Raw genomic sequence first — 23,024 nt, 5'->3', positions numbered from 1 at the left:
ATTTCCGGAGTGTTGCACTGTGAGTAGCCATCCCATAGCTATCCCATAGTTCCCGCAGTCTCCCCCACCCATTGGAATTCTGAGTTTAGATCCCAATGCAAAAACATGTGACAGTGATTCTGAGGTAAATGTTTGTCACTCATAAGAGATCCACTTGCGTGTTATGAGGTATTAATCAGACATATTGGTTGACTGCAGTAGTGCGTGTGTGTGAGAGAGGTGTGCCGAGTGCATGGCGCTAGTCATGAGAGCATGTTGCGGGCTTTGAGGTCAGTGGAAGCGAGAATGGTTTTCAGACCGTGGATGTGTGATAGCTGAGGTCTCAGTACCTATCCCTCTCCCTCAATTGATTCTTTTGCTTTATTCTGCATCTACAGCTTTGGATCTGTGTCTATCTCTAGCCTGGAGATTTTTCCAAATGCTTGTCATCGTCTTCGTAAACGGTTCTGATTTCTCCCCTTATAGCAATCAGATCCAGTATCTCCTAACGGTCCATGCTGGAGCTCTTTTGGATTTGGGACTGCTGTGCCACCGTGCTGATTTAGCTCCACTTGGGCAACAGGAAGAAGGATTCAAAGTCGCTGGGCTTTCCTGTTTACTGGCCATGTCATCCGAGTTCAGATTGCTTTCGAGTGCTCACATTGGTGACTGTGTGGATATCGCCCAGAAGCCAATACCGTCAATTTGAGGCCACACTAACCCTAATCCGACATGGCAATACCGATTTCAGCGCTACTTCTCTCATCGGAAAGGAGTACAGAAACTGGTTTAAAGAGCCCTTTATATCGATATAAAATGCCTCGTTGTGTGGATGGGTGCAGGGTTAAATCGGTTTAACGCTGCTAAATTCAGTTTAAACGCGTAGTGTGGACCAGGCCTAAGTAGGCAGATGTTTGGGGGTTTTGGCAGCAGGAGTGGGGACATCGTATGTTCTTCCCCTAATTTGACTGCTATCTTTTCAGGACAAGACATCTGCTAACATTTCCCATGTTTTCTTTCAGTTACCAACTGATAGCTATACACATCCAAATAGCTCTCATAAAATTCACGTATGGGTCGGAGTGTGTGTACTGAATATCAACTGCCATCAAGAATATTATAACAGTGGCTGTTTCAAATTATAAAAGCTCATGATGTTTCATGATAGAAGCTTGTGAAATTAACACGTAAGTATTAGATCTGCTACAGAAAAATGGTCACATTCTAGCTCATGGCAGCTTATCAATGGCTGTACTTACAATTTCATAAATCATATCCACTATTAATAGAAAAAAGGATTTTTTGCAAAAATTGAAAAATTAAATATAGAATACAGCAAACAGATGGCTATGGATTAAACATGAAACTGCTATTCACCAAAATGATGGTTAGTATCACAAAGAAGACATTAAATAAGAATGTCTTCCAGTTTACACATTAGAACACAGCTCCAAGTGAAATATTTTATCCATACATCAATTTCACATTTAATCTCTGCTCTGTGATATAGGATTTGCCATAGTAAACCAGACCACTGATAAATCTAGTTTGGCATCTTACCTCTGGTAATGACCAGTACCAGATGCTTAGACCTAACAAGTCCTATACACTGTCTGAGAGCCTGTCAGAAGTGTATTTTGAGAGCCTGAGAGAGAAAGAGAGACACAGAGAGTCTCCCTGGCTCTTCGGTCTTGTGTTTTGTGCCATAACGGCCTGCAGCAGCAATTGCAGGGAAACTCCCACTCGGTCCTTGTAGCGTTAGTCTGAAGCATACTCACAGCATATGGTATCTTGGGAGCATTTAGGTGATGAACTCTAACAAATCTCTACCATGAATGTAGAAACAGAATTTTCAAAGGCTTATAACTTGGCCAAATATTGGGATTTTTTCACAGAAACAGCAAAAAAAATTGACCTATTCCAGCCTCAGAAGTTAAATGACCAAATAAATTGCTCCAGAATACTATTCATAGGAAGGGGACAGAAATCTCATCAAATATGGTCCCAGACATGTGTAGGTAGAATGGAGAAAACATATATAAAGACCGTGGCTACCAGACCCTGCTTGGGAATTTCAGGCTTGACAGAACAGTATAAGCTGAAGTGGCACATTCCACTTACGATATCCCCACTGGCTCCTGGTATTTTCCATAGTCTCTGAAAATCAGAGTATGACAACCCTAGAGACTTTTACGCTTTATGTTTCTATCTTTGGGGGAACTTTATTCATTTTGTACTAATTTGGGTTTTAATGTCCTTATGTATGTGACTCACCAACCTCATCTATTAAAATACATTTTTCGTAGCCTCTGAAATTCATAGCCAGTTATTTGGGACAACTTGGAAACTGCACCCCAAATTCATTCTGGTTACACAGTGAATAATTCTGCAATCAATGGAACCTGCAAGTGGAATTTAGATGACTTGAATTTAATTATTTGATAAGAAATTTACCAGGATACCGGGGTTGTCTGTTAAGTTCATGGTGGGACCCTGGTTCAGTGAGAAAAAGCACCTTGCAGAATCACCTACCTGTTTAATGAATCCCAACATAAAGATACTATCTGCAAGTAACATCTAGAAGGGATTCTTTCCATGAATAAAAAATTAAGAGTCTATTTTAAAATAAATTCCTAGATTTCTAATAGACAAAACTCTCCCAGGTTTGTGCCTAAGTCAACCTACAACAGATAAATAGTATTTCTAAAGTTACAGACAACTTTTCAAAACCTAACCATATCTGAGGGGGAAAAAGGAGCACCAAAAGTTTGATGTGCATAAACTACTAATTCAGAAAGAATAAAAAACAGACTCACCCGATAGCAGCATAGGGTCCTTGTCAACAGATTTGCGGACTTGATCCGACTCTCCAGTTAAAGAACTTTCATCAATTTTAAGGTCATTTCCTTGAATGAAAATCCCATCAGAGGGCAGGAGATCACCTATTAGTTAAGACCAAGATAAAAGGAAACCAGAGAGGCTTAATAAGGTAGGTGTGTAGGGGGAAGGTTCTATAAAGTGATTAATCTTATAAAACATTATTACAACTCAACAACAATTAAAATAACCATTTAACTAAACCAATAGCTCTCAACCTTTCCAGACTATTGTGCCCCTTTCAAGTGTCTGATCTGTCTTGCGTGCCCACAAGTTTCACCTCACTTAAAAACTACTTGCTTACAAAATCAGACATAAAAATGCAAAAGTGTCATACACCAGTATTGAAAAATTGCTGACTTTCTCATTGTTACCATAAAATTAGAAAATAAATCAATTGGAATATAAGTAATGTACTTACATTTCAGCATGTAGTATGCAGAGCAGTATAAAAGAAGTCATGGTCTGTATGAAATTTTAGTTTGTACTGACTTCGCTAGTACTTTTTATGTAGTCTGTTGTAAAACTAGGCAAATATCTAGATGAGGAGTTGTATCCCCGGAAGACCTCTGTGTATCCCTGTTTGAGAACTACTGAACTAAACAACTGATGGAAGACTACACATTACAACAATTCATGTCAGCCTCTATATTCCTGATCCTCCCAAACCCTATAGATAGGGAGTCTGTGGAGGGGAAGACCAAGATTTTAAGCCAATGCTATGTCAACAAGAAGAGAACTCCTAATATGGCATATGTTGCACTTTCAAATCCCACTGAAGACAAGTTTAATTTTTTTTTAAACACTTTTTTAGAATGTGACATTTCCCATCCCAGAGGGAAGTAGCAGGTAGCCTCTTCGGCTGCTAGAAGATCAAAGGGAGATGGTGAGTTCCCCTTGCTGAGCACTGACAGGGCTCATGGGATTTCTCAATATGTAGCATGGGTTGACAGGGCTGCCAAGTTTTGTGCCCTTCATGCGACACTGAAGCACCTGATAGATCTATCATGAATTCCCACAGCTTAACTAGATCCTCATTTTCTGAGTTGCAGACATGGTCCTGCGGCTGCTCTGCCTACATGCAGAGCCTCTTTTGCAGGCAACCAAGCAACCTCTCACAGACTCCTCTCTTGCTACTCCCTCTGCAGCATCCAAGAGAGGAAGAAGCAATTGGCAGGATCAGTGTTAGAGCTCATGAGAAAAGTTCAGACAAAACATCATTTCACTGAAATCTGTGAATTGGGTGAAATCAGAACGTTGTGCAGAGGGAGTCTGATTTCACCACAGTACACAGAACCTTGTGTGCCAAGCAAGTTTCCAGCAAGCTTTCCCACAGGCCACTTGGCAGAGCCCAGGCTTCTAGAATCTGCAACCCCCAGGCAGCCCCCATGGTGGACTGCACCAGGGTTCCATTCTCCTTTGCAGAGAATCTCAACACTGGGGGAGGGAGGAGGTTGTTTCTCACCAGAAAGAATCCAAATATAGAAATATTGAAAACCTCCATAGAACATAATCACCTTTTTCTGTGCAGCTCTAATCAGTAGCAGCATTAGCAAGAACAACTGGAGACATCAGAGGCAAACAGTAAAGGGCCTACTATTAGCCTCTGGCTCCCCCACCTTGCCCTGAGAAAACTCCCCCATACACCCTCCCCACCTGCAACACACACCCTACCACTCTCCAGGCATTCCCCAACATCCACCTAACTATCCAGCACCCTGGACACCCTCTCACAATTGAGAACCTACATGTTCTGCTGCTCCAAGTCCTGCTCCCACCACTGTGGTGTGTTGACCACAAGATGTTATGAAATTTATCTGCAAACATGCAAAGTAGCTCAACAAATAACTTGCCTGGGATGGGAGTCTGACAGCTCTCTGTGCATGCGTAGAATGGCAAGATAGCACCAAGAAGGATCTGCTTTTGTGGTGGAAATAATTAAACTAAACATTCTGAATATCAGAAGCTTAACTTTCAGAAGCGCTGAGCACTTCCAGCTCCTATTTAAGTTAATAGAAGTTGCAGGTGCTCACCATTTCTGAAAGTTGAGCCAGTTTTAGTTAGATGACTAACTGTCAGGCATTGAAGTTTGAAGATTGTGTCCACACTTCTTTTCAGTCCTGCTCTCATACTTCTGTTTTCTCACAGGTTTCACTCTAATGAGCTTTCTTTAGCACCATTAGAATTAGGCCACAAAATGACAAGCCCACAGGTCAGGTCATGCTCTTTTTTTTACCCTAAGAGCATTCACCTTTACCACTGGCAATTTCAATAGTGAATCATTGTCTTTTTATGTCATTTCTAGAGCAATCAGTCCCAAAACTAACTTTCACTCCATTGTATTGTTGATTGAAACATCAGTCTTTCCCAAAGTTACTGAAGACCAGCTAAGTAGTTGTGAAAATATATCTGAGGAAACTTACCATATTTAACCTGTGCAATGTCACCAACTACTATCTCTGCCACTGGGATTTGAATAACTTGTGCACCTCGGACCACAGTAAATTTCTGTTCCTGCTCAATACGACTTTGAAGCCCACGAAATTGCTTCTCCTTGCTCCAGTCATTAAAGGCAGTGACGAGTACAACACAAACAACAGAGAGTAGAATAGCAGCACCTTCAATCCAGCCAGCTTCTGCCTCACCTTCATCTTCAGCTCCTCCTGATACAGTAGCACAACCTGGAAAAACAAAGGCAGAAATAGCCATAAAAAAGAGCTGTTTAGCCAAAGCAAAGTTTAGACTGATTGTATCAGATTACAAAACAAAGAATTAAAACACAGCCAAAGAATCAGTGGAAATATACTCTCTTTAAAATACTAGCTGAAGTACTGAAAGTAGATGTGGTAGAACAGCCAAGCTCTGAGAATACAGAAGCAGAAATTCAGGGGGAAACAATGAGGGAAAATAGGAGGAATGTTGATCAGAATCTTTAGCTGTTTTATTATTTCTTCATGAACATGTACATCTTGGGTAAACAAGAATTAAATAGATGGGAGAAAAGTAGCATCAAAACCAAAAACAATATGTGGATCAATATTCCCAGAGATGGAGAGGATTTATTCAGAGTGTCAACAAGGAATACAATTGTGAGTAATAAGATGAACCGGGAGCAATGAAATGAAATTAAGAAAAAAATAAAGTAAATATCAGAAAAACAGAGAAATCCATATATACTCATCATAACCCAGTTCGTTTATAAGCCAACACCCCCAAGATGGAAAAATTTTATAACACATTCATAAGCTGACCCTATAATTCAGGGTCAGCAAACTTTGGCTCCTGGGCCATCAGGATAAGCCGCTGATGGGCCAAGATGGTTTGTTTACCTCGAGCATCTGCAGGCACAGAGGTAAACCTAAGTAAACAACGTGTCCCGATGTGCCAGCTGCTTACCCTGACCGGCCGGGACAGCAACAGGTGGGGAATTTTCTTTGAGGGGGAGAAGCTGGGGCTCAGGGGAGTAACCCCACATGACCCCACCCCTAGCCCGGGACCTCCACACACTCCCCATCCCAACCCTTCCCACCTTATCTGGGGAGGGCCAGGGCAGGATGTCTCTGACCTGGCTGGAGCTACTCCAGCTAGCTGGGCAGCACAGTCACAGCCTGCTCCGGCAGGCCAGACCAGGCGGTGCGGCCGCAGCATGTTCCGGTGCCCAGGTAGCATGGCTGCAGCCTGCTCTGGGGGGCGAGGCCAAGCGGCACGACTGCAGCCTGCCAGCCTCAGAGCTGCAGCTGCTTTGGAGGCTGTGGGGAGAGCAGCGTGGCCAGAAGCTGAGAGACTCTGGTACCCCTCTTCCCTTCTGGCTCTGCTGGCTGTGCTGCCTCTCCCTCTCTATACTTGTTCATAAGCCGATCCCCTTCTCTGGTGCTTCCCTTTTTAACTAAAAAAATTCGGCTTACGAACGAGTATATATGATAATTTGACACTCTGCACTTACTTAATGTTTTTACAAAATCCCAGTTATGAAAACTGGAGACCGAGGAGATATTTACTATGATAAAAAACTTAGTTTCACAAGGATTTGTTACAAATTTACTAATAGTAATTTGTTTAAAACATTAAAAGCGTGGACACTACTGCATCAAACTTACATTTTAAACACATTTACATCCCTGCCACAAGCACTGAAAAGTTAAAATAGTTACAAAAGATAAGGTTAGAAACAATATGTATGTTTGACTGAAAAATTAAAGAACAGAATATATAACTTGACAGCTTTTCGTTTATTTAGTTTTAGCAACTAAGGTACCTAGATTGTATATCTTCCAAGATAACTGTATAAACCAGTATTTAATATATCTTTGCACTCTTAGGTGAGCTAATTCACCTGAAAGGCGTACATTCAAAGCTGGCCTTTTTATTAGACAAATTTGTTCTTACTATGAATATGTTAATATCGTAATCAAAAATATAGTTAGGCTCCTCGAAAAAAACTAGATCCAAGAAAACTAAAGCATAACGCTAAAATGATCTCTCCAGATTAACAGATATTATAAGTAACTTCCTTACAAGGAAACATTTTGTTGCTTTAATAGAATAGTGAATATATAATAAATATTTACAATAAATAATATGAACACTAGACACTCCTATTTGCACATCTTTATTCTAAGGAAATCCCAAAGTACTTTATAATTTTTTTGCTAATTAATCCTCCCAAAGTAACATACAACTGATTTGAATAATTTTCCCAGACTGTATTCAGAAAAGGGGGCTAATTTCTCTCACATGTCATTCTGCTTCATAAGGGGCCACATCAAATAGGAGGTGGCTTCCAAAAATCAGGCAGCCACACGGCCTGCAGATTATTCTGACATCTAATAAAATTGGAGGTCAAGGAGAGGGAGCCTTTTTTCATCTGCAGGAGTCTGACTTTGACAAAGGAGCCACCTCAAACCAGTGACAGAGGAGGGGACAGAAGTCCTAGCTCCCCTCACCCAAACAATTAATTATACTAGCTGCATTAAAACGAGGTAGGCCTGGAACCAGTTTGTCCCTACTCTGGTGGCCATGCATTGGAATAATTATGGGCTGTACTACTCCCAACAGGGATAAATCGCCAGTGTTTTAATTTGAAGGGTTTATAAAATGTGCACCCATCACAATCTCTGGGTGAATTTACAATTTCAGTGATTTAAATTTAAAAATTAAATGGTGGATCAACAGCTAGAAACAATTGCCATAGTGCCACTGACTTTTGTCCAGCTAAGGAACTGTGGCTACATATAAATGGTAACATTTGACAAAAATTAATGTGTGTGGGGGGGGAGGGAGACCCACCGGACCACCAAAAGACTCAACCTTATACCTGTTGAATACAGAAGACGTTTGAATAAATGGATGCCTTACCAATATGCCCTGAAGGTCAAATTCTGACCCTGTCTGAAAATCAGTAAAGCAAATCCCCAAACAGAGAGTCTTCCTGTGAGAATTTCCAGAATTCAACTTAGCAGACCACATTAGGTTCCCATTCTCAATGTTGAGGTATTACTTGAGAGGTCATTTTTGAAACAGATAAGAAAACCACCATTTATGGCTTTGCAGATCAAAATTAATCCCTTTAATTATATATAGAAACATACTGATAGCTAATATAGTAAAAAAAACAGGTGAAATTTGCTCAATATGCAAAATAATTTACTACATAAATGGACTACTGGATGTTTGAATGATTTTAGATGGTTTATGTGCTACATTGTTTTAGTTGGCTCTTCCAACCTACCAGCTTCACCTCCACCTTGCGAGGACTGAGTTTTCCCCCAACTCAGTGTCATCTCATCTTGGCGAAGTACAAGACAAGAATCATCCACCAACTAGATTTAGTGAGGACATGATGCATAGTTGAGATAAAGTCATCAGCTTTCAACCTTAACGTGTACATGAACATAGCTACAAAAGGGAAGTGCTTGAAGCCCAGGTTACAATTATGCTACATGCTTCACCATATGTAGCATTTCTGGATTCTTCTCTTCCAAGAGCATAATATAATAAATGATTTTTAGATGAATAAAATAGCCGCTCACTACAACCGAGGGCGTTGTTGCTACTATTATTCCAAATGACTAACAGATTTAATCATTGTTTCTGATATAAGTTGGTGAAGTAGAGAGACAGTTACTTCGTGTATTGTATCCTGCTATTAATTTACTATGCACTGACCGGCTTAAAGAACAAAATTATTGCAATCACTTGAACCAAACATTTTATCTGTGAAAGTAGTAAAGAAAAACTTCAATTTCCTGGCAAAGACACAAAGATCCAAACATTCAGTTATTTAAGCACTGACGTTTCTTTTTGCAGATTAACACAGAAATCAGTCAATTCTCAAAACATGAACAATATCATACCTACTTTTAGATCACATTAGAAAAAAATAACAAAATGAGAAGGGTATTTAAATGGAAATTAAAAGAAATGGTCAGAGTGAAATGCCTCCAAACTTCATCAAAACTTTTAAAAAACATCATAATAGAGGCTCAAACTAAAAGTATACCCCAAATAAAAAAGAAACAATAAGAGTACCAAAATACACACCCATAACTAAAACAATAAAGTAAAAGAGGAGGTTAGAAACAAAAATACATGGTTTACAAATTAGAAGTAAAATTCTGTTCAGAAAAATAGAAAGGAACATAAACTCTGGCAAGTCAAGTGTAAAAGTGCAGGCCGAAAAAAAAATGGAAGAAAACTAGCAACAGACACAAAAATAAACAGCAAAAACATTTTAAGCATTCAGAAGCAGGATGCCTGCCAAACAATCAGTGGGGCCTCTGGATGATCAAGGTGCTAAAGGAGCACTCAAGGAACACAAGGCCATTGTGGATAAGCTAAATGAATCCTTTGCATCCATCTTCACTGCAGAGACTGTGAGAGAGATTTCCACACCTGAGCCATTCTTTTTAGGTGATGTATCTGAGGAACTGTCCCAGCCTGAGGCAACAACAGGGGAGCTTTTGGAAAAAAAATTGATACATTAAACAGTAATAAGTTACCAGGATCAGATGGTATTCACCCAAGAATTCTAAAGGAACTCAAATATGAAATTGCACAACTAATAACTGTGATATGTAACCTATCATTTAAATCAGTTTCTGTACCAGATGTCCTGAAAGTAGTTAATGTGACATTAATATTTTAAAAAGTCTCCAGAGGTGATCCTGGAAACTACATGCCAGTAAACCTAACTTTGGTATCAAACAAAATGGTTGAAACTACATTAAAGAACAGAATTATCAGATATATAGATGAACACAATATTTGGGGAAGAGTCAACAAGGCTCTTGTAAAGGGAAATCACCAATTTATTAGAATTCTTTGAGGGGGTCAACAGACAGACTCAGAAACTTTAAGGGACCATTATGATCATCTAGTCTGACCTCCTGTACAACACAGGCCACAGAATCTCCCCCACCCACTCCTGTAACAAACCCCTAATCTATGTCTGAGTTATTGAAGTCCTCAAATCATGGTTTAAAGACCTCAAGATGCAGAGAATCCTCCAGCAAGTGACCCATGCCCCATGCTGCAGAGCAGGTGAAAACTCAAGGGCCTCTGCCAATCTGACCTGGCAGAAAATTCCTTCCCAACCCCAAATATGATGATCAGCTAAATCCTGAGCATGTGGGCAAAATCACCAGCCAGGTACCCAGGAAAGAATTCTCTGGAGTAACCTCAGACCCACCTATCTAACTCCCATCCACAGGCCACTTGGGTATATTTTCTGCTAATAGTCAAAGATCAATTAATCTCCAAAATTAGACTATCATATCATACCGTCCCCTCCATAACTTATCAAGCCTTACTCTTGAAGGCCAGCTATGTCTTTTGACAACCACTGCTCCCCGTTAGACAGCTGTTCCAGAACTTCACTCCTCTAAATGGTGAGAAACCTTCATCTAATTTTAAAATTAAAAACTTCCTAGTATCCAGTTTATATCCAGTTGTTCTATGTGTCCACATTGGTACTGAACTTAAGTAATTCCTCTCCCTCCCTTGATATTTATCCTCTGACTATATTTATACAAGAGCAATCATATCTCCCTCAGTCTTTTTTGGTTAGGCTAAACAAAGCCAAAGCTTTCGAGTCTTCCTTATAAGACAGTTTCCATTCTCCAATCATCTAGAGCCCTTCTCCTAGTAACCGTTCCAGTGAATCTCCTCTTAAACATTGGGAGACCAGAAACTGCACACAGTTTCCAGATGAGTCTCACCAGTGCTTGCTATAACGGTACTACATCTCCTTATCTTTGCTGGAATACCTTACGCTGATGCATCCAAGACCACATACAATTTTTTTAACGGCCATATCACATTGCGGGGCTCACAGTCATTCTTGATCAAACCCATTACCTCCGAGGTCCTTTCCATCCTATTGTTACTTCCAACTCGATAGGCCTCCCCAGTTTATAACACAAATTCTGTTATTAATCCTTAACGTGCCATGACCTGCCACTTTTTCACTATTAAATTTCATCTAATTACTATTACTCCAGTTTACAAGGTCATCCGATCTTTCTGTAGGATAAATATTGGTCCTTTTCTATATTAGCAATATCTCCCAGCCTTGTGATCATCCGAAACTTTATTAGTACATTCCCACTGTTGTGCCATGATTAGCTAATAAAAAGATTAAAAAGATTGCGTCCCAAAACCAATCCCTGAGGAACTCCACTAAGTTAACCTCCTTCCAGCCTGACAGTTCATCTTTCAGTATGACCCACTTAGTCTCCTCTTTAACCAGTTCTTTATCCATCTTTCAATTTCATATTGATCCCCATCTTCCAATTTAGCTAAAAATTCCCATGTGGAACTGTATCAAATGCCTTACTGAAATTGAGGTAATTTAGACCTCGTGTTTCCTTTGTCTTAAAAATTGTTACCTTCTCAAAGAAGGAGATCAGGTGTTTGGCGCGATCTATCTTTTGTAAAACCATGTGTAATTTGTCCCATACCATTTACCCAATGTCCTTACTACTTTCTCCTTCAAAATTTTTTCCAGACCTTGCATACTACAGATGTCAAACTAACAGGCCTATAGTTACCCAGATCACCTTTTTTCCTTTCTTAAAATAGGAACTATATTATCAAATTTCCCAGTCATATAGACAACCCCTTAGTTTACAGATTCATTAAAAATTCTTGCTAATGGGCTTGCAATTTCATGTGCCAGTTCCTTTAATATTCTTGGATGAAGATTATCTGGGCCCTCCAATTTAGCCCCATTAAGCTGTTCGAGTTTGGCTTCTACCTCGGATGTGGTAATATCTACCTCCATAGCCTCATTCCCATTTCTCATCCTACTATTATCCCTAAGCTCCTCATTAGCCTCATTAAAGACTGAGGCAAAGTATTTGAGACTGATGCAAAGTATTTGTAGACAAGGGTGATTCAGTGGTCATGGTACTTGGATTTTCAGAGAGCTTCTGATAAGGTCCATCACCAAGGCTGGTAAGCAAACTAAGCAATCATGGGATAAGAGGGAAGGTCCTCTCATGGATCAATAACTGTAAAAATATAGGAAACAAAAGATAGGAATAAACAGTTTATATAGTGGAAAGAAGTAAATAGCAGGTTCCCCAAGGATCTATACTAATACCAGTACTATTCAACATATTCATAAATGATCTGGAAAAAGGAGTAAGCAGTGAGGTAGCAAAACTTGCAGATGATACAAAGTTACTCAAGGTGGTTAAATCCAAAGCTGACTGCAAAGAGTTACAAAGGGATCACAATCTGTGGAAATCACTGCCAGGGGACGAATGTGAAGGGCAAAATTATAACTGGGTTCAAAAAAGAATTAGATACATTCATGGAAGATAGGTCCATCAATGGCTATTAGCCAAGATGATCAGGAAAGCAATCCCATGTTCTGGGAGTCCATAAACCTCTGATTGCCAGAAGCTAGGACTGGACATCTGGGGATGGATCACTCAATAAAGTGCCCTGTTCTGTTCACTCCCTTTGAAGCATCCTGGCAGAAGACAGGATACTGGGATAGATGGACCATTGGTTTTACTCAGTATAGCCATACTGATAGTCTAACAGTCAACTTCCATGTAAATGAAATACACCTAAAATGTTATCATTAAGACATAGAAGAGTTGAGGATTGGGTTCAGATGCCTTAGACTATGCACAAATGAAGACTGCTATTCATCCTAATACTGCTTATGAGAGTTGTGAAAATGTTTGCAACAAAAATGGTGAAACCAGCCTGATTTTCTTGGAAGCTCAGAATTCAGAGTAGGTTCATAGAAAGCTCTCTCAATATCAGAAGCTTTCTGAGTGAACCTGGGATAATTCATGGTTTAGCTCCAAACCTGGTGGAAACATGGACCTTTCAACTGATCTTCACTTTTATTTTTAATTCACTGAAATCAAATTGAGCAAAAACTCAGCAGATGGCAAGCTACATGGATCAAAGCTGAAGAAAAACATGTTCACACAAACCTGAAAGTGAAAGTGCTGAGCTCTGCACAGCTTTAACTCTTGTAAACTTGTGAATGGTGTAATTAATTTCAACTGTGAACCTTTGCAGATAAGCAATTTAGTAAAAAACATTCTACTAGGTTACAAATGGTTGTTTCTAAGTGAAATCAATCGAAAGCAAAGATAAACTTGCATTCTGATGAACACTAAGGGTCATGTTTCATTTAGGAAATCAGAGTTTGGGAAAGTTTGACTATAACACACTTTTCCTGCAAAAATTGCATGCCTTCATTCAAAAAACAGGGCTGTAGTTGACTGTATAGAAGAATTCTGTCAAGTTCTTCAAAGCTTACAATTTTACTCTGTTAAATCCTTCAACACCATCATTGAAATCATGGAAGCAATATCCCAGTGAGCAATGAGCTTAACATGCAAAGTTGTTCCATTGAGCTGATGGCAATAAAACAAGCACAGAGCTGCTGAAGCATACAGTAGAGCTCAAAATAAGATAACTGCATCTTGATCTGAGGGGAGTGTTTTGCTTTTATTTCTTTGTTTTAAATACAATAGTGTGTAAAGTAAGCCCAAGGCTTCACTGTTGGCATCAGCAGAGATTAAGATAGAGGCAAAAAGCATGGAACATGTCTTCAGCCTGAAAATTCTACTTTTAACTCCTGCACTGTTGTCAGAACGTGCATGTACCTTCAATAGGAACTTTGCTCTTGTGGTTAAGGCATTGGACTGGAACTCAGGAGATACAGGCTCAGTTCTTAGCTCTGTCACAGATCTTGAGCAAGTCAATTTCTCCCTCTGTAAAGTCTTCATCTTGTCTGTTTAGATTGTAAACTCTTTGGAGTGAGGTTATTACTGTTTGTACCATGCCTATCGCAATGTGGCCACAATCTCAACTGGGCCTCAAGATGTTACTGTAGTATAAAAAAATAAGAGGAGCTGGCAGAAAACTCCTATGCTTTGATTACTGTAACATTAGGGAAACACAGATCTTTTCTCCAACGGTATTCGGGTAAAGCAGCTTTCAGTTGTATCTCCTGTTCTTTTATAGCACCTATGGGAATAGAGTTTTGTTTTTTTCCTCTTTGTTAATTACCCATTATTTAAAATTCCTACCTCAGCCCATCAAACATATATATGTGCAAGCTAATAACATTAGGAAAAGAGTCCTGATCTCATCCAGGTCTGATAAAATGCCAATGAATAGTTGTGATTCTCTCTCTCTCTTATGGTTAAAATATATATGTTTATTTTGCTTTGGTTTTCCATTATACTCCACTGAATTTATTCTGTTACAAGGCATAAATATTGTTATCTAAATGAAGATATTTTTAAATATAAAAATAATTGAAATCAAAATACTGTACTTGACCTACTGCATTTAAATCTATCTACATATATTTGGTCTAGCTGATTGAAATTGACTGAGTTTTGAGTTTGATGTTATTTTGTCAAAAATTACAACTAAGAGGAGCTAGGTGTTTTATGAAGCTCCTTAAAACACACACTAACATCTTTCCTTATTTTATTTCTTAGTTTAAGAAATACATATGGAAGACATTTTAAAGTATTTTCTGGGACTTGGAGACCAAGGATATCTATTGTATTTGATTAGGGAACAAACTAGCGGCTGATGAAACCAGCAAAATTTGGATTCAGACTATGTTGGCTACAAAGACTAGCTTCTTCCCTCCTTTTCTATATTCCAGTGATGGGGTCTCAAGAGAAGAAGCCTGGGTCTACTAGACTCTCTTCACTTGGTCCAGATTGCCTCAGATTTCTGCCTGACCCATTTGCCCAATAGATAACAATAACATGAGCTGCTAGTAACAAACAGCATTGCTAGAGCTGTGACAAATTTCTGTTTTGAAACCCAAGATCACATAGAACTTTGATGGCTTGGGGTTTCACTATGTATCTAAAACCAGGGTGAACCTGAAATGACTTATGATTTCAGCTCAAATTAGCTGCTGCTCAATGGACTTTCATTAGTTTTCATGATCTGTGTACAAATCCATTTGAAGTGAAACCGGATAAAGGGATTGGATAAATTCCTGTGATATGACTTAACTCAATCTCACATTACTCTAATTACAGCAATAACTGACATTTGGGCAACTTAAATAGAATTATGAACATTAGGTAAAAGTAGGCATTTCACAGGGTACGTATAGATGTTGGGATTTGCAGACAGCGGCATTGAAAATCTCACCTGCCCTGCAGGGGATCACCTATCCTGATGGGGGTATTAAGTGAAATTATACTATGTTCCTGCTTTAAAAAAGGCACATTAGAGGAAGTGGATATTCAAGTCTCCAAGCTTCTATGTTTGCAGAATTCTTATGCACATATCTGGTAAAAGAAAAATCAAATCTTCCTTTTGTTTTTCCCTTTGCCATTACACTAAACATTTTCCAGCAAGTTTTACAGTACCTGAAGATAGATAGTTACCTTGGGATTGTAACCATTAGTGTAAGAGTTAACGAAAAATAGCAGTTGGTTTCGCAGATTGTCATGGAGAAAATCAGCTATTAGATGACCTAAGGTAGGTAGTATCTTATTCTAGGGAGAGTTGCAGCACAAGATGACATATTAAAGTATTTAATGTCACATAAATCCATCAGACTAGGGGCTTCTTTTATCTTCCTCAAATAGCATTCTCTGAGATTACACTATGTCAGAATGAAGCAGATATTAATTTAAATTACATCAAATTGCATAATCAAAACAGAAAATTCTGCCAAAGATTATAGTGCCTCTTCTGCCAAGAGATGAAGGGATGACTGCATTTTAAGTGTGATGTGTTCAGAAAAGTAAGCAGAAATCTGAACTAAATAGATTTGTAGTCCGTAAAAATGTCATTCACCTTTTATGTTTTTTTTTCCTTCAAGAGTTTATGTTGGGGAGAAATAAACATCTTTGAGATAACATACATGATTTTAGAATTCACTAAACCATTTTTCCCTAGCATGCACAGTGACTATTTCTGCCAGCTACTCTCAAGAGAACAGCAGGAAAAAAACAAGGCACAGAAAAGAGGAAATACTATATGAACCTAGAATGTGAAACATCATTTAGGACCAATGCTGTGCATTGTGAATATTTACACACAGAACAGTGACAACTGTGTAAAGTATCATGAGATAGCTCTCAGGTTGTCACAGGGTAGCACCACTTCATGGTGTTACTACAGAATATATATTATAGCCTGGGATTTTATTACTACAAGCGTCCAGATGGAAATGTATCACCACAATATTTATTTCTTACTGTTAATGTGGTCTGTGATCTACAATAGGCTACACACTCAAATAAACAGATTTTTATAATAATAAAGTGTAAACTATCAATTTAAATCACAATATTTAGCATATGTCCTATTCAATAGAAAAGTTAACTTCCAAAATGTAGTGTTTTTCTTTTGACAAGTATTTTTAAAAAGAAAAATATTACACTTAAGATTTGTAAATATGAATACATGCTATAAAAAGAAAATACAGGTTATAAAAAGAAAATGGTTCCAGTGCCCACAATTCAAGAAGGACACTGATAAATTGGAGAAGGTTCAGAGACAAATCACAAGAAAGATTACAGGATTAAAAACTATACCTTATATGTATAAAACTACACCTTATATCTATGTAGTTTAAGAAAAAGATTAAGGTGTGACTTGATCATACATGGGGCACAACTATTTAATAATTGACTCTTCAGTCTAGCAGAGAAAGGTATACCTCTATCCAATGGCCAGTAGTTGAAATTCAGATGGGAAATAAGGCACATGTTTTTAACTCTGAGAGTAGGGTGACCAGATGTCCTGATTTTATAGAGACTGTCCCAATATTTAGGTTTTTTTTTCTTATATAGGCTCCTATTACCCCCCAACCCCATCTCGTTTTTTTTTCACATTTGCTGTCTGGTCACTCTATCTGAGAGGAACTGATCATTGGAACAATTTAGTCACGGTTGCAGTGGATTCACTATCACTGACGATTTTGAAATCAAGATCTAATGTGGGACCATTGTGATCATCTAGTCTGACCTCCTGCACATTACAGGCGATAGGCTTTCACCCACACACTCCTGTAACAGACCCCTAACTTCTGGCTAAGTTACTGACATCCTAAAATCATGATTTAATGATTTCCAGTTACAGGAAAGTCACTATTTATACTAGTTTAAACCCACAAGTGACCCGTGCTGCAGAGGGAGCTGAAATCACCCAGAGTCTCTGCCATTCTGATCTGAGAGAAAATTTATTCCCAATCCCAAATATGGTGATCAGTAGATCCTGAGCACATGGGCAAGATCCACCAGCCAGACTCCTGGGAAAGAATCTCTGTAGTAACTCAGAGCCCTCCCCTTCTTGTGTCCCATCTCCAGCCACTGGGGATTTTTGCTACTGGCAGACTAGATGATCACAATGGTCCCTTCTAGCCTTGGAATCTCTAAATGTTTAGATCACCCCCAAAAAGAGTCTCCCTTAACAACTGGAAACTATATACTCAGGCTGTGACATAAGATTGGATGGAGAGACACAAGTCAATAATTTAGATATCAGAGGGGTAGCCGTGCTAGTCTGGATCTGTAAAAAGCAACAAAAAGTTCTGTGGCACCTTATAGACTAACAGATGTATTGGAGCATAAGCTTTCGTGGGTGAATACCCACTTCATCAGATGCATCTGGTGGAAATTTCCAGAGGCAGGTATAAATATGCAGGCCAGAATCAGTCTGGTGATAACAAGATCAGTTCAGTCAAGGAGGATGAGGCCATCTTCTAGCAGTTGAGGTGTGAAAACCAAGGGAGGAGAAACTGCTTTTGTAGTTGGCTAGCCACTCACAGTCTGTTTAATCCTGAGCTGATGGTGTCATCACTGTACTGACCTCGTTATCTCCAGACTGATTCTGGCCTGCATATTTATACTTACCTCTGGAAATTTCCACCACATGCGTCTGACGAAGTGGGTATTCACCCACAAAAGCTTATGCTCCAATACATCTGTTAGTCTATAAGTTGCCACAGGACTCTTTGAATCATTTAGATGTCCCAGTTTTCAGCACAGAGACGGTAGTTGAAGCCCCACATATGGATGAAGTCACCCACAGATAGGGAGGAGAAAGAAAAGGAGTGGGCCTACCAGAGAGATCTGTGAGGGAGCCCGTGAAAGGTCGGAGTAGGAGAGGGTCTGTCAAGAGACATACTAACGGAGTGATCTGGGATGCAAAAGAACCATAAGACTGTGTCCAAGAAAGCCAGGGGAGGACTTGTCAATATGTCAAGCAGGATGGTACTTCTGAAAAATAGCAGGAGGTCAAAGGTAATGAGGATGGAGTAAAGGCCTGTGATTGTCCAAAGCAATCATTAAAAATTATGAGTGCAGTTTCAGCAGAGGGAAGAAAATACAATTGAAAGAGGAGAAGATTCAGAAGAGAGCTGACAGACAGGGACTCATAGCAATGACTGTAAACAGTACATTCTAAGACTTCAGGAGATGAAGAGAAGAAAGAAGAATGGTGATAGGTGCTAACCAAAAGGGCAAGTATAACTGAGCAATAGAAAAGTCCAGAACATGCTTGCACTGTGGTGGGGAAGGAGCAGAGGAGAGATAGATGTAAACGAGGAAGGGGATCTGGTTATAGGAGAAGATGAAAGGGTTTGAGGAAGGAAGCAGGCAAGAAACCGCAGTGTCACTAACAGGAAAAGAAAAATTAGTGGCTCTTGTTGAGCCTCTCTTTGAACTTGGCAATAACCTACAGCGAGAAATGGCAAAACTGTCACATAGAAGTATTTGAATTGTTACAGCTTTAATTCTAGCTATAACAGGAAATGACATCAGAGTTGCAGATAGCACATTAAATGCAGATGTTTCTAGGGATAATAATTAAAGCACGAGAAATACAGAATATGACATATTAGCAGCATAATTCCTCAACAGAATGTTTGAAAAGTTTTCCATGAGATATCAGAGGGTTTTTTAAAAGCCGTTTTGATGAAGATAACAATTATAATTAGGACTCATCTAATTTCAAGCTGAGGCATGGTAATTTTCAAATCAGAGAAAGCTTTATATTAAAGAATTTAAGAACATCTGTATTCATAACTGATCCCCCATCTACAGCATATAAGCAACTGTGCCACCTACAGACGTCTATTTTTACATTTCAGAACACCTTGTGGAGTTTAAGTTCCCCAGGAAAATCTCATAACACCCCCAGAAGTAATTTTTGGATCAATCAAGCATTATGCGTCATCAGAGAGATAAGAGCTCCCATAGTTTAAAACATGTATTAAATCATTCTCTCTAAAAAGTCATATTTCCAAAGCTGGGCCTTGAATATGAAACTTGAAAACTAAGACTCCACCCAAAATGAATGAAAGCACTTAAAACAAATTGAGTATCCACAGATTTCTTTTAATTCATCGATAGGGCTCGCATCTGATATTAGATTACGATGAAAATTACCTCCTTGTGTGACTTAAACATGCACATTTGAGAAGAAAAGAAAAGTACATTAACCAAGGACTTATGATAATGATAGGAAAAAAACTTCTATTCATTAACAGGATCTCTTACGTGGCAAGAAATGTTGTAATATAGTGTATATTTAAAAAAGAAATTTCAACTTATTATGATGTCCTTTCCTATGAAGTGACTTATAAGGAATAGTACCACTTGTGCTATAGAGTAAGTCCTCCATGAAGTGGAGATGCCACACCTTCTGCGCACTGAAGATTCCATCTTTGGTTTCCTAGGACACTTCCTGCTGGGGACAGAAACAAAGGCACCAAGGACAGGGCAGTTGCAGGCTGCAGCTACACAGAACAGTAGTAAGTTTGTTACCTTACTTCTGGATATAGATCTTGTGCACAGTAAAGGGTTTATCTTGACCAACCATCTGCTCACCAGTAAGATACTATAGGGTGCTGGGAGTGGGGGCATGCCGGAAGACCCAGTGGAAAGATTACATTGCAATGGCTGCTACAGAGCATGTGCAACTGCACATAACTCCCCCATTAGCCATGAGACTCAAGGGAAATAATGAATATGCCTGAAAAAGGTTCAAGCAGCAAATAGAGCTGTATGAAAGTCACACAAGCAAATAAACTGGAAGATGAGCAAAAGATTTCTCTGCTCTTAACAGTGACAGGTACAGAAGCCCTAGATGTATACAATGCGTTCCATGTAGATGGTATGGGGGAAAGAAAGGAAAGCTTTGCAGAAAAAGAAAATGTTTGAGGATCATCGTGTCACTAGAAAAAAATGTTAGTTTTGAGAGAGATACGTTCAGGATAAGAACATAGAATGAAGGGGAAACAACCGAAGAATTTGTCACAGATTTAAAACTGAAAAGTCAGTCCTGCAAGTATGGAATATTAAAAGACTCATTAAAAAACAGATTGTCCTGGAGTCTAACAATAAAATCATTTGTGAACTATTACTAAGGGAGGAGGATCTGATACTAGAGAGGACAATATGTATATGCCAAGCAGCAGAACATGCAAAAACACAAACAAAAAGGATGGAGAAAGACACAGAGCCCATGACTGAGTTTCATAGCTAAAGCAGCAAGGGAAAGGTTCACAGAAATTAAATTGGCCAAGGACAGAAACATAGAAAAAAGAAAACCCTGCCAGCAGTGTGGCAACCAGTATGAGAACAGGAAACTCCCAGCATTCAGACAAATATGTAGAAATTGTAATAAGCAAACCATTATGGTAAAATGTGCAGCGAACGCCAAAAAGGGTACGTACCAAGTGCAGAAAGAGATTCCTCAAGTGAAGAGGAAGATCTGTTCGGAAGCACAGAGAAGACTGTCTAATTACCATGTGCACAAATGGCACATATGTGTCATACAAGATGAACACTGGGCACAAGAAAATGTAACAACAGAAATTGAAAGAGAGAGATGTAAGGAGCACAAAGAAGTTGAAGACTCAGAAATATCTGAAAAATTATAATGGAGTAACAGTCCCAGTTTTGGGAGAGTGCACACTGACACTTAAATACAAAGGGAAGAGGATAAAACAAGAGCTGGTGGTGGTACACAGAGGCAAGCAACTAGTTTTGGACCTACACATGTTTGAAGGGCCTGGTCTCATTAGAGGGCATATAACAAAGAGAGAGTAAGAAAGAACACAGAACAAGTATTAATAGCATCCTATGAAGATGTATTAATAGGAAATGGGTGCCTCTCAGTAATATAAAAGGCAAGATTATGAGAAGCAGGGCTGGCTTTAGGCCTATTCCACCAATTCCCCCGAATAGGGCCCCGCGCCTAAGAGGGCGTTGCGCCCAGTGAGAATCCCTTCCCTGGCTAGAGGCGCCTTTTTAATTTTTACTCACCTGGTGGCGCTTTGGGTCTTCAGTAGCACTTCAGCGGTGGGTCCTTCAGTGCTGCCCAAGACCTAGAGTGAGTGAAGGACCCACTGCCGAAGACTCAGAGCACCGCCCAGCGAGTACAAGCCTCATGTGTTTTTTTACTTTTTTTTTTTTTTTTAGTCATCCCTGCCGGGGCCCCGTCAAAACTGTTCGAATTGGGCCCCGCACTTCCTAAAGCCGGCCCTGATGAGAAGACACAGAAACTGTGGTACATGCTACATGAAAAGTTCCACAAGCCTTAAGAAAGAGCCTAGAAGAATAGTTGCAAAACTTTACACCGAATGGTATTATCCAGAAAACAGAAAAACAAACATATTTTGTTCGCTACTTCATAACTGCAGAAGGTGAGGGGAGGGAGAAAAGGGGCTATGGCTGTGTATGGACCCTAACAAGCTGAACGAAAACATAAAAAGAAGACCCTTCCACTTGCCCACAGAAAGTGAACTATTGTCCAAGATGGCAGAAGCCAAATTCTTCAGTGAAATTGATGCACTAGCTGGATTTTGGCATATCCCCTTGGACACCGAGAGCTCCAAATCTGCTCTTTCAACACACCATTTGGCTAGCTAATTAAAGAGACCTCAAAGCAGCCAGTTTGACCATTTTTATCTTAAATATTATTAGTAAACGCATAACAGAAAAGCATATACATACCAATTTTCTTGAGAACCCTCTTTTTAGTCTAACAGCTTGCACAGTTCTCTCATTTGGTTCTAAGGTTAGCTTACAGCTTGGTACAATTATAGGGCTGCATATAGTTTCATCTTCACTTACATCCTCTGTTTCTACAACAGAAATCTTATTTTTACCCATAACATCTGTTATGTACCATCTTAACATAGTAAATCCTGCTATCCTAAGCATCTGTTCTTGTTTGTTAGGCCAATACCAAAATATTTATTGCTTAGTTAATGATTCTTGAGCCAATAATTGGTAACAGGCTAGAATTTTTCTCTTCTTAACAGGACTCCCAAGGCGTTAAGGGGAAGTGTGGCTCATAAACATGCTATAGGTCTTTAAAAAAACCTGGCTTATAAATCAACATCACCATACAATAAGCCAGATGTTAGAGGGTTTAGCAGGTGTGAAAGCATACACTGGTGACACAGTAATTTGGGGCACCACTGCCACTGAACCTCCAAGGGACTCTTTCCTAAGGAATCAAAAATTCAAGTAATGCTGAACATGCCAAGACTTGAGATAAATGAGGAATTCAAAGGCTGCTAGTAATGTTGAATTATATCAGTAAATTCATACCTAACTATACAGCTTGCACGACTCACCTAACGCATCTCTACTGCAAGATCACTGAATAAGCCTGGGTTCCAGAGTGTGAAAGAG

The 23,024-nt window shown here is 39.3% G+C and overlaps 1 protein-coding gene across 10 annotated transcripts in view; it reads right to left on the bottom strand.

Annotated features, from left to right (window-relative positions):
* The window catches only part of ATP2B2 (ATPase plasma membrane Ca2+ transporting 2), a 633,448-nt gene that overhangs the window by 179,688 nt on the left and 430,736 nt on the right, over positions 1 to 23,024 (bottom strand). For all 10 annotated transcript variants that reach the window (XM_075073411.1, XM_075073415.1, XM_075073416.1 and 7 more), the window contains 2 exons: positions 5,280 to 5,537; positions 2,796 to 2,921 (listed from right to left, as the gene is read on the bottom strand). In XM_075073411.1, the coding sequence (XP_074929512.1) occupies positions 2,796 to 2,921; positions 5,280 to 5,537 (384 nt within the window). The remainder of the gene's footprint in view (positions 1 to 2,795; positions 2,922 to 5,279; positions 5,538 to 23,024) is intronic.

This window comes from Chelonoidis abingdonii, chromosome 17, assembly GCF_003597395.2.
Source record: "Chelonoidis abingdonii isolate Lonesome George chromosome 17, CheloAbing_2.0, whole genome shotgun sequence".
NCBI lineage: Eukaryota > Metazoa > Chordata > Testudines > Testudinidae > Chelonoidis > Chelonoidis abingdonii.
The sequence above is the reverse complement of the archived record's forward strand: the minus strand, read 5'-3'. Positions and strand labels throughout refer to the sequence as shown.